General features: G+C 39.6%; 1 protein-coding gene across 1 annotated transcript in view; it reads right to left on the reverse strand.

Annotated features, from left to right (window-relative positions):
* Positions 1 to 6051: 6051 nt before the first annotated feature.
* si:dkey-237h12.3 (teneurin-3) overlaps positions 6052 to 16968 on the reverse strand; it is a 121353-nt gene continuing 110436 nt past the window's right edge. Inside the window, exons 22-28 of the mRNA XM_041048018.1 lie at positions 15236 to 16119; positions 13853 to 14028; positions 13205 to 13440; positions 12119 to 12415; positions 7860 to 9471; positions 7481 to 7611; positions 6052 to 6873 (exon numbers count right to left, since the gene is read on the reverse strand). Of these exons, the coding sequence (XP_040903952.1) occupies positions 6121 to 6873; positions 7481 to 7611; positions 7860 to 9471; positions 12119 to 12415; positions 13205 to 13440; positions 13853 to 14028; positions 15236 to 16119 (4089 nt within the window). The 3' untranslated portion in view covers positions 6052 to 6120. The remainder of the gene's footprint in view (positions 6874 to 7480; positions 7612 to 7859; positions 9472 to 12118; positions 12416 to 13204; positions 13441 to 13852; positions 14029 to 15235; positions 16120 to 16968) is intronic.

The raw sequence follows: 16968 nt of genomic DNA on the forward strand, positions 1-16968 counted from the left end.
TAAATGTGAGTTGAGGTCTGTCTGTATGAGCCTTTCCCAAAATGCGAATCATTGATGCCACTCTGTGGGTCATTGGACTCATCTGTAAATATTTGCAATTTGGTTAATATTTAATCTACCTCAGCGAACATCACAGCGAACATTCCAAGGTTATTGTGGGAGTGTGTTGTCTGTACATAATGTGTTCTTAAAGAAAGTACACTATGCTTATGTTTGTGTTGTATGCTGTGAATTGGACAAATGAGATGAAAGCTTGCTGGAAGCTGAAAATGTCATTCTCGTTAGGCCTGTGTTACCATCTGTCCTACGCAGTTCATGGGAAACATTTGTTTGTTTTTCCTGCACGATTGGCCGTGTCGGTTGAAAATAACGATGGGCTCGTCCCTCCAGAAGCACCCGAACAACACCTCAATGCCACTGTCAGTCGCAACAGCCATATTCTCTTTTGAACAACAGTTAGTTTCATCAGTTTAAGACTCAGAGTCCACAATCCTCTCTCTCTCTGTCTAAATCTCTCCAAGATCATTAGCTCTCTTGTTTTTCACCCATACTCTTTATAGACTTCTCAAGTAGAGTCCCAACTGCCTGTGCAACTGTCCTCAGAAGATCAGAGGGATGATAACAAGCAGCTATTTCGGAATTGGGACATGGTACAAGCTGAGCAATATAAAGCAGCAGACTGAACATGAACCCACCCCAAAATGCTTTGTTCTCGTTCCCATTTAGCCAGGATGAATGGGAAGCTAGTGGAGAGAGGGGGGGGGGGTACGTTGGACAAGACTCTCGAGACGAGATGAGACAGTTGGTTTAAGTCTTCAAAGCTTTAACAGACCTGTCCGTCTCTGATAGGACGCACGTGTCCTGACGCAATATCTCCAAGGTCTGAGTGAGACACTCATTAAAAGAAAGCAGGGATATGGGCTGTTTTTGCCTTACTGCCATGTGAAACCCCCAATGAAAGTTAAACTGTTTTTCTTGGTCTAGGCCCTGTGTCCTTGAACTCTGCAGTTTTAGTTTCCAGTTGTAGGTGTGTCTGTCGAGTGTCAGCCTGGCCACTGGCTCTGTCTTCGTCTCTACATTAGCTCTAATTTTAGACTTTTGGTCATTCTCAAACTATTATGAGAGCTTCAAAAATTTATTTATTAAGATTTATTTATTACTTATGTGTCAAATAATAATAATAATAATAATAATAATAATAATAAAAGAAGAACATAGAAATCAGCTAAATGTATTTGTATTAGCCTGTTGGCCTTTCTACTTGTATTCTAGCTAACCCTGTCAGAAATAATTATTAAAAAGGAAATTCTAAACTGTGGTAATTAACAGTTTAAAATAATTATTTTGATCTTGACATAATTTAAACTAATCCAATCTTCTCGGGATCGTTGGATCGCTAGACACTAAAATGAAAAGAGAAAGATTTTTATCAGATGTAATAATCAGATATCAACAGATGTCAGACATGATCAAAGAAAAAAACGTTTTTTCTCTTTGCACCTTCAGCTTGTACACTACATTTACATAATTAAATTATCTTGACTTTTTTTTACAGTTATTATTGTGTAGTTTTTATTATTTTTAGTACATTGCATTGTCTATACTAACAATAAATGTGAGTACAATTGAATTGATAAAAAGACAAAAGGGATTTAGCCAGAGATGTTTTAATGTTTAACCTACCTAGTCACTATACTGCAGGTTAATCATTAATCTATATTATGGGATTATTATATAAACATTATAGTGACTTATGCAATTTGGTTACTAAAGGCTACAGCAATCTTTGACATGCTATCATGTATGAATATTACAGTATTGCAGGGATTTTTGTTTGGTTGCAGCTACATAAAGCTCAGATAACTTGATGTCAAAGTGAGTGGCAACATAAGTGGTTGAAATTGCTGCATGTCTGCTGCTTATAGATGATTCCCATATCAGAATGTAATTCTTTTTTTTAACCTAGTGATCACCCAGTGATGGTTTGGTTTAGGTTATGTTCAGATCACAAGATTGGTACCTTGTGTTCACAAGAAAAGAGTTTATATCAATGCAGGGTTTTCATGTTGAGATAAAATCATTATTCTATCATTGGAGAAAAAAAAAAAATCCTGTTAGCCCTTCTAGACGCCTGCAGTTCACACACTGTCCTTGGAGAAAATGTCAAAAGTCTGACTCTGAATTTTGTCACCTGTGTGCACAACATCTGCAGATGGAAATATTCTTTTTTCTTTTACAGTAAATCTACAATAATTTGGTAGTGTGTAGTAGTCAGAATTTCAGAATACATGCTTAAATGCTTGACTCACTGTAGTAAAATGAATCTTGGCCTTTCCATTGTTTCTTTTCTATGTACTCATTAAATGCAGACCCATTCAGTTCAGAAGCACCAAGCAATAAATGGAGGATTTTTTTTGTGGTTTTTAAAATTGCAGGGATTTTTAAATAAATTTAATCTACAGTTAGAGGTGCTATCCTCTGATAAAAGCTAAAGTTTAAATCTCAATTGAATTCATACTGTACGGATGTTTTTTTCTTTTGGTTACATTCCTCATATTTAATTGTATTGATCTACAGGTCCTGTTGGTTAAGTGGGGACAAAGTCCACAGGTTGTCAGCAAAAGGTGAGAAAAAGCAATAATGAACACCATCACCTTGTGTACTCATGAAAACCTAATAAGACTTGTTGACAGAAAGAGTAGGTCTGGTAAAAGTCATGGACACCAACACAGAGATGAGTTTTACAACACACAGCATATTTGATGAAATGTTTACCATTAGAGGAGGGGGATGTAAATGTAAGATTTAGAATGTGTGATGCCCTTGGAGAAGCAATCAGCTACACAGTTATTTTATTTACTAGAAGCTCATTATAGAGCTCAATCTGTTGACTGTTTTATGTGTTCATAATTATCTGCCTGGCTGATGCACTTGATTATGCATTTCTGATATCACATTAATAACTTCTGCATTACTACTGTAAATTCAAATTCACTCAGAATCACCGCAGATGAATTTAATTTGAGGGGGGAGCTTTAAAAAAATTCAAACTGGAGTCCATGCTTGCTGCTTAGATCCCTTCATCCACCTGATTTCAACCTATATTTTTATTATGCTCAGATGCTGACTTACTTCAGTAACAACCACTTATGTGTATTGCTTGTCCTTCAGTGCTATGATGTTTGATTGTGCTTCCAAGATGGGACATAGAGATTTCAAAATCATTTCATGTTTGGTGGTGTGATTCCATACTGCTACTTCTGTGTTACGTCTATAAATTGAGGCTTGACTGAATTATGAAACATGTTTAATTTTTCTCCTGCTCTGATGTGGTTATTGCATGATGCTTTTCGGTCTTTGATGTTCTTGCAAAGTCGTGCCATCTCTTTTATATAAGCCTTTGAAGTAGGTCTTGTTGCACTGCGTAGTGATAGGCCGTACTGTTGCTTTGGCAGTGCCTTCTGTGGTCACAGTATGATATTGCAGCAGTACTGCGGATCATTTTCATATTGCTGGTTTAGCTATTCCATTTGATGTCTCTTTAAATTAACCTGGAGTATCCAAAAGTGGGTTTTTTTTTTGGTCTTTTCAGGGCATCTGGCTCAATAATAACTAGAATTTGACATTATTTGAAGCTGGAGCTCAAAGCAACAATGTTTTTCTGGCCTCTGTGAAAGTGCAGCGTTGGCTGCTGTTATAATAAGTGTACTGCGACATGATATGTAGATAAACGGTCAGCTGGATGACTTTATGGACTGTGCACTTTGTACCACTAGGGAGCATCAAAGGACTTTTAAGAGAATGAAAGATTTGAATGTTTCATATTTGGCAGAGCTGAGTTTGTATTTGAAGATTTTTCAGCAGGGGTTTGGTGGGGCTTGAAACTCTTTGTGAGGCTATATCAAAACAAATGGAGGGTTTGTATAAGTTCACTGTAATTTCAGTGTGAAGTAACAATAGACACTGGCTCACAGGGGAACTTTAATAAGACATTTCATTATAGGATCGTGGTGAAAGGGGGTGGTATACCCTAAGGGAGGCTGATGAGAACTTTGAAAGGCATGTATTTCAGATTTTGAGCTGAGCAACATTCAAAGACATGCAGCTTTGTTGAGCTCTATATATCATATAAAACCTTTTTTTTTTTTTTTTTTTTTTAAATTCTGAAACAATATAAAGAATCTGTGGGATCTTGGAGCAGCAGAGGGGAGGTCAAAAACAACAGCATAAAACAACCTTTGAGCAAAGAACATTCTACTCCCATTTGGTTTAAAATGCCGTTTGAAGTTTACCATGAAAAAGAAATCACTTTCATATGAAGGGGTTGTTTTCAGAATTATGCATTCCATCATCAGAACTTGTCTGAGCTTTGATGAGTAACACTTAGCATGAATATGGCAAAGCTGATCACAGCCCAAATGCAATTTCAAAAACTGAGCTATCATATGTTCAGGTATAAACCTATACCTATAAATTCTTTTTGATTGTGATGCTGATTGTGTAGATAATGTTTTTTGGCAATTTATACAAACAATTTCTTCAGCTACAGTTCAGTTCAGAGCAGCTTCAAGCAGCTGACTTCAAAGTAATGCTGCATTTGTCTTTTTTGGCTTTGTAGCTCAGAAGATGTATTTTTAATCAATAATGTCATTTGTGATTTTGATATTTTTTGGAATACTGAGACCATGAATACATAAATATTGGGCAAGACTTTCTTCAGCATGCATTATATCCAGATTAGTGTGAGAGTAACCCGCCACCTAACACCACACTTTCTATATTCATTTTAAAACTTGTGAGACTTAAGAGGTGAAAAAAAGTACTTAAAAAACAACACACCGAAAAGAACCCCAATATCATTTTAATCCATGAGTGCATTTAACATTCAAAAAAATTATACCTACCGAGAACATGGACGTGATCTATATTTGGATCCACTGTAACCCTGTTTATGTGAGATGGGTTCATGAAATATTTGTGTTGATGAAATATTCATTGGACAGGAAGCCAGGTCAGAAGGCATTATGCCCAATAAACATTAAATTTAGTGGAAATAATAGTTGACTGCATGTTATAGATACATCACCACTTGTAAATACTTGTCACTACATGCACAGGTTTCTGTTAATTACTTAAACAGAGCATTGTGAAGAGGCCCCACATTAGCCATACTAGGAGGAAAGTAAGAGTAAAGAGTAAAAAAAAAACAAAGAAATGCATGTCTGAAAAAAAAATCAGCTGACCTTATTTGTAATGTATAAACACAACATAAATTACTGTTAATATGACTAGTACAGACATTTATTCAGTTTCTTAAAAAAACGCCATAAAACTCTTGCATAATTTACAAAACATGGTGTCCCTGTGCTATCCAAGACACGGCTGTGCCTTTTTCTCCCCCAACAGAGTTCTTCATACCTTTACTGTCCTTTTTTCACAATGAATATTGGGTATTTAAACATGGAAACTGTTTCTTTTTTTTTTTTACTGTTTAAAAGCATCTCAAAGAGAATAAGACATTTTGATGTTTACAGTGCTAAATCTGGTATACATAGTGGCTGTTTGGTGAGGATCTCTCTACTTTCACAAGTCTGATTTAAAAAAAAAAAACAAAAAACATTTGCTCAAGGACACTGCTTGCTCTAGGTGTGTGAACTCATGAGCCCTGTACTTCAAGAGAAGTACAGATATGCATAATGTAAACAATTCCTTCGCTCAAAGATTACTTTCTGTTGAGCCAGACTTTTCTTGATAAAAACAAAAACAAACATAAGACACCTAGACTAGCTCACTGTTTTCCCCCCCAAGACACCAATATTCCTCCGCTTCAGAGTCCAGAGTCCAAAAGGCTTGTGCTACAGAGGAACTGACCTGTAATTGCCATATTAAGGCTTGGTGTAGTTATACATTTACTCTGTAGTCCCTAGGTCACAATGCACAGCATTGCTTTAGACCGCTTGTAATTTTTTCTATTACTTTTTTTTTTTTATTATAAAAAAAAAACACATGGACACTCAGGGTACATATTGGCAACGTTTGATTACAGTTGCTTTTCATTTTGTCAGCTAGTATGTCTCTACCAAAACTGAGTCTCTTTGGCAGAAAATGCACCTCGTATTGTTACCTTTTCCCAATTTCACTTTGCCGGAGAAAGTGGATGTTATTAGCGCTGTCTGCTAATTCTGGGTACTGCTCGATAGAGAGCACATAGTACCCATCATACCCCAAAACTTTTCCACTACTCAGAAGCTGCCTCTTCTCCCCCTCTGTCCAGGGACGGACCCCCTCCTCGCCATCACGAACTCGCTGCTGTTCCCTTGCCCATGCTCCTGCGAGGGCGCGCTGGCGAGCGAGCTCAACAACCCGTGCTTTCTCCTCATCCACCGTGGATCCATAGCGGATATGAAGAGCTAGAGCACCAGCACGAATCTCCACATCTGCAAAACGCCGAGTCCGACTATCCATGACTGTGGTGGACTGGGAAACAGTCACATTGACGCCATTCTCCAGAGTCTTGTGTCCACTAGTGAGATGCAAAGCAGCAAGGTCAGCATCCGGAAGGCCTGGCTTGACAAAGTAGTGTGTGTCCCGTCCTTCTATAGTGAAGTGGAGGTCTTCCAGATAGAATGCGTTGTTGAGGATTGTTGCAACCTTAATACAGTCCTCACTGGCCACGTTGAGTGTGTGAGTGTGGATGCTGCCCTTGTAGATGGCAAACATAACGGCTCTTCCAATGGGAGACATTGCCGCTGAGAACCACAGCCAAGACTTTTCACCTCTACGACCTCGACTGAGATGGACCTCTGGCAGCCGCTCGAATGACAAGAGCGAGTGCGCTTGTCTGGTTACTTCCTGCTGGACCCCAGAGATAGACTGTAGGAAAAGTGCAGTGAAACGTTAACGCCTGAACATGGCAGAACCTGACTCTCCAGGCCATTTAGAACCAGCTACTGCTCTGCTGCAGAGTTTTTCATCCCCGTGTAAGATAATGGTGTTTTCAAGCTGTGTTCTCAAGCCAAAAGTAGATAAATCCCCCATGACAATTTTACAGCAACACTTTTTGTGTTAAGGCATTAGACCAAAGAAGACTAGCATAAATAGCTTCAAAAGATTGTTTTAACTGTAGCAACACCACAATATAATATATAAAGTTAGACAGTGTTAAAATGTGTTCAGCTAGTAACTAAAACAACAAGACAGAGGAGAGTACACTTTGCTTAGTATGGGTATTATTATGCAAATATGGCCCAATTAAAAGTGATATTCTATGAAATACATAGCAATCCAATTAAGAGGAAGCAGCGTAAAAATACTGACGTAGAAGGAAAAAGAAAAGTTATTTTTTAATTTTCTGTCTGAGCCCCAACACTGTCAAAAGCATATTGTCTGTTGGCTAGAGGTGTAGAGTTGTTATAGTATAGTAGTTGCTATTCTGCTTATTTTGTGTTCAGCATGCAGAAGATATATTAATTTTACCTACCGGCAGATCATCCCAGAGCTGACTCTTCTTCAGTTCATAGGATGGCATGCTTAAATCAAATTTTGGGACCGGAAAACCAGGAATGGTGTTGTGAAGATGAAAGCCAAAAGTTACAAGCCAGCTGTTCACATCTGTGCAAGAAACAGAAATTAAAAGCAGAAAGTTCCAAGTTAAAACATGGACACCTTTGTACCTTACTTTACTCTTTCATAAACAAAACAGTTTTATATAATGGTATAATGGGTGTTTTTCACCATTTTCTGACTGTTTATAGATTTAAAAAAATTAATGTAGAAACTATCAATAATGAAAATAATCATTAATTGTAGCACAAATTATCACTAATAGTACCAGCAGGTTCAACTGCAATATCTCTTACCTGCAACGTATTCTCTCACTTCATGGACTTTGCTGATGGGGTTGTTATTTCTGAACATGTACAAATTAAAAGGAGCAGGCTCTTTGGCAACTTTTTTCCAAGTAGTAATATCTGGAATAGTCCACCTTCCCGACATGATATCATAATCCTGCTCCCCAAAGTGCAGCAGTTTAGTCAGAGGGTCATACAGTCCTCCATGAAACCCGAGCACAAGTTGGAAGTCTGGGTTAGAGTCGAAGTAGACCTCACCGTACGCCGTGTACTGGAGCTGTTTGACCAGCAGTCCGTTGCTGGTGAAGACAGCCAGAGGTGTGCCAGTGTTATCACAGGCAATGTAGAACTCCTCCCCGCTGCTGATCTCCATGGCAAACAAGTGGCCTTGGAGGTCATAGTAAAGCGAGGTGATCTCTGAACTGGAGTGATTGTATACATGTGTAATCCTGGCCGGGTAGCTCAGGTCTGCATAGAAGTACTGCAGGTGTTGGCCCAAGCTGGTCTTGGTGGATACTCTGCGGCCGAGTCCATCGTAACGATACTGGATAGTCCAGCCACCGCTCTTGCTGTAGACCCGCACCAAGAGCCCTTTGGAGTTGTACTCAAAGATTTCTGCTCCCCTCTGACGGAGGAAACCATCTTCATCCATTCTGTATTGGATATCTCCAAGACGCGTGATGCGGTCTCTCAAGTCATAGCGCAGAGGAAGAAGTCTGGCGCTGTTTCCTGCATTTAGCAGGTGCAGATTCCCATTAAGGTCATACGTATAGCGCCACATCACTTTGTCATTTAAGTATACAGTCTGGAGTTGGCCATCCACATCATACTCATAGCTGTACTTGGTGGTGTTGGCGAAGGGACCAATCTTGATCTCTCGTTTGGTGACTCGCCCCACGTCGTCATACTGGAAAGTGATCCAGTACATGAGTGAACGAAAGATCTCATACTGGATCTCCTTGATGCGCCCATGTGCATCAAAGTGCTTGGTGTAGGTCATGACTGCGGTGGAGATGATCTGATTTATATCATAGTAGATCACCCCAAACTTTCCAAACTGCTCAACCTTTCCTGAGATGTCATCAAACTGGTATAGATCGATGGGTAGTGGTGTTTCGTTGATGACACCTTGGACACTGGTGACACGCAGACTGCTGTCATAGGTGTAATCAAACCTTGCATTGACCATGCCATCCTCACTGAAGCGGAAAATCTGCCGGTCCACCAGGGGACCCACTTGGCGATAACGAATGGAGCAGATGAAACCTTCATTCTGCAGGTTGACGGTCTTCAGCACACCTGCCATCTCGTCATAGGTGAAGCTGACCCTTGTGCTGTCATATAGTATCTCTGACAGTTTATTCTGCCTGCGATACCTGTACAGGACCCTACGTCCTGTGCCGAGGTGAGCTACTCTCAGCAGGAGGCCGTCTTCACTGTAGTCCACAGCCACAGAGGCGTTGCTCTCTGGAGGGTGATATAGGTTCCTGTAGTAACCCACTGAACGGATGGTCTGCATGGTGTAGCGGGCCACACTTGGCATGGTGACCGCAGAAAGCCGGTCCAGTGAATCAAAATCAAATATGTACTGGCGCTGACTGTGGAGCAGGAGAACCATGGACTAGAGGGAAAAGAACAAAATAGCAAGTGTGTTTTCTTCAGTTGCATAATATTTATACATAATATATGTGTGATGCCAGGCAGAGTGAGTAGAAATTTCCTGTTTGAGAAAAGGGAAAACAAGGTAAATGAAAAATGCACTAAGTAGCATTAACTATCACTACTGTGAGACAACAGCTACCAATCTGTTAATGCAGTATATACAGTTTCAGCTTTGAAGTTACAACAAATGCACTGAACATTTACTAAACATGCTAATGTGGAGTCGTTTGTTCTTTTAAATGTGCTCAACTGTTAATAATTGTCTAGTGCAGTCAACAAACACTTGTTAACATAAGCTGTGTTTACTTTTAACTCCTACTACGCACACAGACTTGTTTAATTAATTTACAATATATGCAGTTTGGAGTGTTGTCTGTCTCCTTAAGGTTCACAACCTTTTCTGTTAAAATGTCATGCCCAGTCATCCGTTACCACATTGAGGTTCTCTGTGCTCCCTGAGCTTTCTGTGTTCCTTATGTCAAGAGTGTTGACATGGCCTCTCCAGGTCACGCAATGAAAGGATGCGGCGAGGAGTAGCAGAGAAACTCTCTGCATGTTTTATAGCATTTCCTTTTCAAAAAGGTTATTCTGTATTAAGAAGATTCCTACATATTTTATTTTTGCATAGTACATGTGGCATAATATACTGTTTAAATCATTATGTTTGTAATAATCATTATGTTCTATTTATTATGTATATTATGTAATTTAGCATTAGAGTATTTTTTTTAGCAAAGGAATAGAATTCTTTAGTTTCCAAAGCGTATACTAAAGCTAGGGATAGATGTGAAGACTGCATAAATCGCACAACTACTTCCATCAGTGTTACTGAATTTCTAGTCTTTAGTCTTTAGCTGTCAGAAAGGAGCATATATTCAACAACTGAATAAATGCAGAGACAACACAAGGGCAAAATATAGGCTATGATTAGGGTCACTGGGCAACCGCGAAAATCCTGCAAGGATACCTTGCTGATGTGTTCCTGCTCCAAAACGGAAATAGACATACATGAAAAAGAGTTCACCTCTCTAATTTGAACAGTAATCCATGTGAAAATGGGAAAGAAACAAAGGAAAATTGCCGACATTGGATGGCAGTAATGACTGTGAACTGTGCAGAGAGCTGAAGGTTAAACGCTTCACTAAACTGATAAAGTGGATTATAAAATAATATCTATTCTCTCATTTACAGCACATCCCACTATTTTGCCATTTGTTTTTGTAATTAGTTCTACTGCTTAAACACACCATGTTCAACAGTCCCATTTACAGTTTTGAATGTTTAATATAATCTTAATCGAAATGACAGGGAGAAACTGGATCCATCCCTTACTGTTTTACTGTTTTCCTACAGGCACACGCAAGAATTGGATTCAGAGGTTGCGTAACAGCTCTAATGTAATCATAGCCTACAGTACCCATCATCCAGTGAGTTCTGTATATACTCAGTTGATCAATACGTGCTTCTCTCTAACTGCTACTTCTAAAAACATGTTGGTGATAGTTGTGTGTGGGGTGTTCAGTCTTTGTTGGCTTCAGCTTGTTTTCAGGTCTGTCCCTTCCTGTTCAAGGGGACTTTACTGGACATGTACACAAGGCCTTGCTATCAGTGCATTTCGAGTCAGTCCTGGAAACAGATCTTATGATACAGTCATCAAGTGCTACCAACAAAAAGTCTAGGACGAGAAATATGTCACAAAAGGTGAGATGGTCAATGGCTCCACTAAACCACTGGCTAACCCAGGTTACATATTTATTATATTTTTATCAAATTTTTGATTTGTCATATCAGGAAAAGCACAGGTATAATCAATAACATTAACAATGACTCAGCTGTGTTAAAGGTATGGTCAGCGATGCTAATCCAATGCATAGTTTTGTAAAAACAATCTAAACAACAAACTCTAGCTAGTCTTTACTCGGTTGTGGTTTGGATGCTGTGTTTGTTTGAATGTTTGATGATGATTATATATTATAATAGTTTTTTGCTTCAGCTGTGATCTATTTCCACGCTGTTTAAGATGTTCTGGATTCCACCATATTCCTCTTTTGATCAGCTATCACGGTTTTTAGTGTCATTGCCTTGGCAATGTGTTTGGGGGACGTAACTTCTGAAGAGAAGGAGCGCTGAAGGTAGGGGTGTATTTGTTTGGCTGTTAAGTTCAAATATCAACGTTCACTCCTCCTCTAAGTGTCTCAGTTATTCCTTGTGAACTAGCATGCACAGTGTCAGGACTTCCTGAGTGAAATGCAGACATCATTATACTGTTAAATGCACCTGCGCTTTTCCTGTTACGACATGTCAAAATGTCTGCAGTGAAAAAGGTCCATTCATGTTTCCTGAGATCTACCCAGTTTTTTTTATGAATAGAGCTTGTGAATGATGCTCATAGATTTGCAGTTGGTGTAAAATGATTACTATGTTTGCCAAGTACCTCTGTAATAAGCAGAACGGTGTGCATGGAACTGGTGATTATTGCAAAATAAGTGTCTTCAGGGTGACCTCTGCTACATGTCAGGATCTTGATTCACCCTGTAGTGATAATGACTAGCCTGCAGTGCTATATATCTTATATATTGCCCCCTCTGGTCATGTTATTTTCTCACCTGCTCTAGGTAGGTGTAACTCCATATCTTCCCATCAGCAAACACCCTGGAAACCAGGCGGCCCTGGCTATCATACTCGAGTCTCTCAGTGGTGGGACCTCTCTGCAGGGCACTGATTTGCCCGCTGCTTGTGCGGCTCACGTTAACCGGCAGTAGCTTACTGCTGGGTACCCAAAGCACTGGGTGACCTGCTGTGTCGTATATAATCTTTAAGAGGAACTTCCTGTGGTCATCATAAATCTTCTCTGTCCTCAGGGTGCGATCATAATCAACAGAAAGAATGTTGCGTCCATTCACCTGTGGAAAGGATTTGATTTAAGAAGCAGTGAGACAAAAAATGACTGCTCTTACTACTCCTGCTGCTACTGAAATAATATTTCTGCTGTTCGATAACAGTTAGAGATAATCAACAAAAACCATGCATATAGATTGCACAATAGTACAATATCAAGATATTCTTGATTTTGATATCACTGTTCTTTGTCTGGCAGGCTCTTTAAACTGTATTCACAGTGATTTTCACTACAGTTGTCACAGAGATTTAACACCCCCTTCACAAGGCTCATTAAACTGAGAGACACTCTGGCGATTGTTCAGGTTCACTTAAATCACAACCTCCTAAATTTAGTGGAGATGAAAATTACTGTGAGGCAAAGTAACCACCCAAGTTAAGTTCATGAAGTTCTGTAAATCACAAATCTGACAGTCACATTCTAAGAAGGTAAAATAAGAAGAGGTAGACTTATGTACAGTACTAGAATACTGATAATCCTCTCTGTACAGAACAAAATGTTGATTCAGTGGAAAGGAAGAACTGTAGAAATATTTTTTGCAAGGTTATAATAAGGACAGTGACACAGTTAGAGAAATAAAATAAAATCTGACATTTGTTGGTCAGTTTGACTGATTATCATCATGGGTAACCTGTGCTGACGATCAATTCCCTAGCCCTAATACTATCACCGCCATGCACTGTCTACTGCAGAGCTAAGCGAGGGCATAGGAAACATCCAGTTTTGTATGTATGTGTCGGTGATCATTTGCATGTGCATAAAGGCAAAAGAAAAAAAAAAAAATCAAACGTACCCTAAGCTTGCGTCCAAACACGATAACTTTCCCTCTGGCTTGTTCTTTGCGGAAGCGCCACTCGACCAAGTTTTGCCCACTCTCCCCTGGCAAGCTCATGTTGCGTCTGGCTACAGTTGGGTTGGCAGCGCCTGCCAGGATGTGGGGTTCTGTCTGGTAGTGGGTGTCCATCCCGTTGGCATAGGTAATCCTCAGGGAGTTGTCAAAGCCAACTTGATAGCTACTTCTACATTGGTCTGTTCATAGTAAACAAAAAGTGTCATTTAGAATAGAGTAATAGGTAAATACACACTGAAATGAATGATATTGATAGTTTCCTGGTCTAAATATTGGTTGTACACACTTATGGCCCAAGTCCTTAAGATTAAAAATGAGACAGTTTTCAGATCAAAAGAATGAACATGAATGATGGGCTGAAATAACTGGACCATCTGGCTCTGGCGGAGAGTAGAAACTATTTAGACACAAGGTTGATGTGTCTCCCTGACACCCAAACCCACACACACTGAGAAAGTAATTATTTACACTGTCGTCTGTCAGACCCTCTGAGCTGTAATGATACACGACTTAAGCTTACTCAACATTGGCCCGACGACCCCAGAAACAATGACAAATAACCGTTTACGAAATAGCTGCCTGTGGCCTTACCCTGAGCCAGAGTGTAGAAGGCACGAATGGTTGAGGTATTCGTGGTGATGCTGATTTCCTCCTCTGTCATGGAGCTTTCAATGTCCACCGTCAAAGCGCTGTATATGTCTGTGTACAAGTTATTAACCATTCCAGTGGGGAACGTCACATTCATCAGCCGTCCTTCACCGTCATAGCTGTTTGACAAAAAGAACATCAAACGACAAAGCATTGATATGTATGAGGACTCTCAGGGCCACAGTGTATTCAATTATCAGCTCTTTTATACTTGTTGTGAAAGACCATCAACTTTATTGTAATTAAAATGTCACATTTTCTGTCTTCAGAGCATAAGCGAATGGGTGTCAGTATCAACCCAAGACACAACGCAAATATTTGATGTGGGAGACTGACACGTCTCCTCAGCTATCAGTTCTACAAAGAAGAAAAAAACTACAGACTTGTAATGAATTCAATTATTTGGATGATTGATGTGTCATTATAATCTCAACTGAATGCTTTGCTTTTTTAGCTGTAGTGAGGATATCATTCATAGTGTAATGTGACATGACAGTGTTACACAAGAGAGAAAAATTCAATCACTGAGAGACCATGCTACCAAAATAAAGTGTCATTATGATACAGAGTCCAGGTGGCTTTATGATAATAAATTCAAATCACGAGTTTTGTTCAACTTAACTTTTTCTAAATGTATGCATGTCAACGCGGCATACCTGCTGCTCGTCTACCTTCTACAACATTATTGAACAGAATACGCATGATTTAGTCAAGTGTAAAGAAAAAAAGTATGGACATTGAGTTATTAAAGTATAACTAGGCTATTTTACAGATCTGAGGGAAATTTTATAATTAGTTTTCAATTAAATGTGCACCCTGAAGCAGTTTGCAGGTAAGTACAGTTACCAATTATAGAGTAAACTCATGCTGAGCTGTGACACCTGACAGAACAAACACAGGGTTACGCACATGCAAATACACACATAGCACATATTTTTGTGACTGTATGTCATAGCTTGAGGTTTTAGTTTGAATTAAAAAGAAATATAAATATTAGTGTAAAACTCAGTTCTGGAGTAGGTAACCAGCTCATAAAAAAATTGTTTAATAAATTCTTCATCTGCAAAGCTGTTAATAATGCCTCCTCATCCGTGAGAAGCAGGCAATGCTTTTTTTTTCTTATTCCTAAACATGACATTATCTGCCAGAATGCAAAGTGAATTTGTTTACTTAATTTTATTAGTATGCAGAAAGAAGGAGTAGTAATTTGTACCATGCGGAGGTTCCAGATGTAGAACACCTAAATGAACTGCAACCTCAACTGAGGGCTGAGTTTGACAGCTGATAAAGATTTCCACACTATGATCTTGTCTCCATTATACTTACTCATAGAAAGTTGTCCAGCCAATCTCTGATGTCTTTGTGGCCAGCAGGCCGTTGTTACCATGGTAGGTAAGAAGCACCAGCTCCTGGCCCTGCGCTGTTAGAGTTTTCAGTCTGCCGTTGGTGCCCATTGACAGCCAAATCACCTGGTTGTCAGGGGCGACAATGCGCACCGGCATGCGGTTGGGATCTCTGCGGATTCTCAGGGTGTTTCCACTGCTGTCGGTAACAGCTGTGATGTCGTTCTCCGTGCTGTAGCTGAAAGTGTATTTTAAGTCGCCGGTGAGCAGGCTCGCGGTGTGTTGGTGGGTTCCATTGCTGTCAAACACATACAGCTCCTGGGCGTCAGGGGAAGCCACCTCATATGTACTGGCACTGGAAGTCAAAGTTGGCCCGTTTCTATAGATGGCCCGGATGCGGATGTTGCCTAGGTCTGCCACGTAGAGTGTTCCATCTGGAGCTGCCACCAAAGAAGATGGAGCATTGAGCCTTGCGTCTTTGGCATAGCCGTCCCCTGTCTGGTAACAGTCACAGTTGGCATCATTCTTACAATCGCAGTCAGAGGGAGCTCCGGCCAAATGCGTTATCTCACCATCCACAGAAACCTTCCGGATCCTACTCATCTTTCTCTCATCTGTCTCTGCGATGTAGATGGCACCATGGAAAGATATGGCAATGGAAATGGCAGATTCTAGAGGGGTTAACTGCGCCCTTTGACCACCGGCCACTCCACGCTCCAGTCCAGCCAGTGGGCAGTGGACAGGTCGGCCAGCTGCAATGCTCACTTGACCGTTCTCTGTGATGCGCAACACTATATTGTTGTCCAATACATACAGCGAGTTGTCCATGGGGCTAACTGCTAGGTCTGTGGGCCACTCCAAAATCACCTGAAATACAGAACATTATTAGATTACTGTCTATTATTTCTATATTTATTTTTTTTCTTAACAATAGAATTATTACATCATTGAAATAAAACTGAATAGCTGCTTACTCTAGTAGTACTAGTAATCCTTCATATAATTGATTTCAATAAGTATAAATATATAATTAATATTTTCTAGTAGGAAACGTCCGTCAAGTTGCTGTCTGTAACTTCAGCCTTGGACGGACAGTCTTTCCTCACAAAAGATTACTTTTATCTGTCTTTCTCAATAGATGAAACATACGTCTTTAGTTTATTATTAAGACGTTGCCCAGTGCGGGAATCAAATGTGACATTTTAGTAGCAGTGTACTCTCTCTTCCCCATTATGTTAGTTAATCAAACTAATAATTTCAATGAGCCAGAAGGAAAAAGGAAATAATATATGATAATAAGATATAGTATGAGATTATCTCTTATCCTCATGTTGTTTTGATCCTTGCAATCCTTAAATTTCTGAACTTGTACTAGAGCTGATGCATGAATTTAAAGGATAAATCTGGCCACAGTGACTGTTGATATAATTTTACATTATGCCCTCTCTTCCTTTGAAGCATTTGACTTCTAACATGCTCCTACTGAGATTTCAAACTGTGTGGCTATAGTATAGCTGCAAAATAACCTTGAGCATGCACTTCACGCCTTCCTGCTCCATTTGAGCTGTCCTAACTGGTGCTGCAACCTGAGAGAGAAAATTCCTATGGAGGGGGTCAATTAAGTATGTCAAATTAAATCAAAATTAAGTAGGAAAAAATGTTATACTGTATATATATATATATATATATATATATACAGTCGTCCTCAAAATTATT

The sequence above is a fragment of the Toxotes jaculatrix genome, chromosome 10, assembly GCF_017976425.1.
Source record: "Toxotes jaculatrix isolate fToxJac2 chromosome 10, fToxJac2.pri, whole genome shotgun sequence".
Lineage (NCBI taxonomy): Eukaryota > Metazoa > Chordata > Actinopteri > Toxotidae > Toxotes > Toxotes jaculatrix.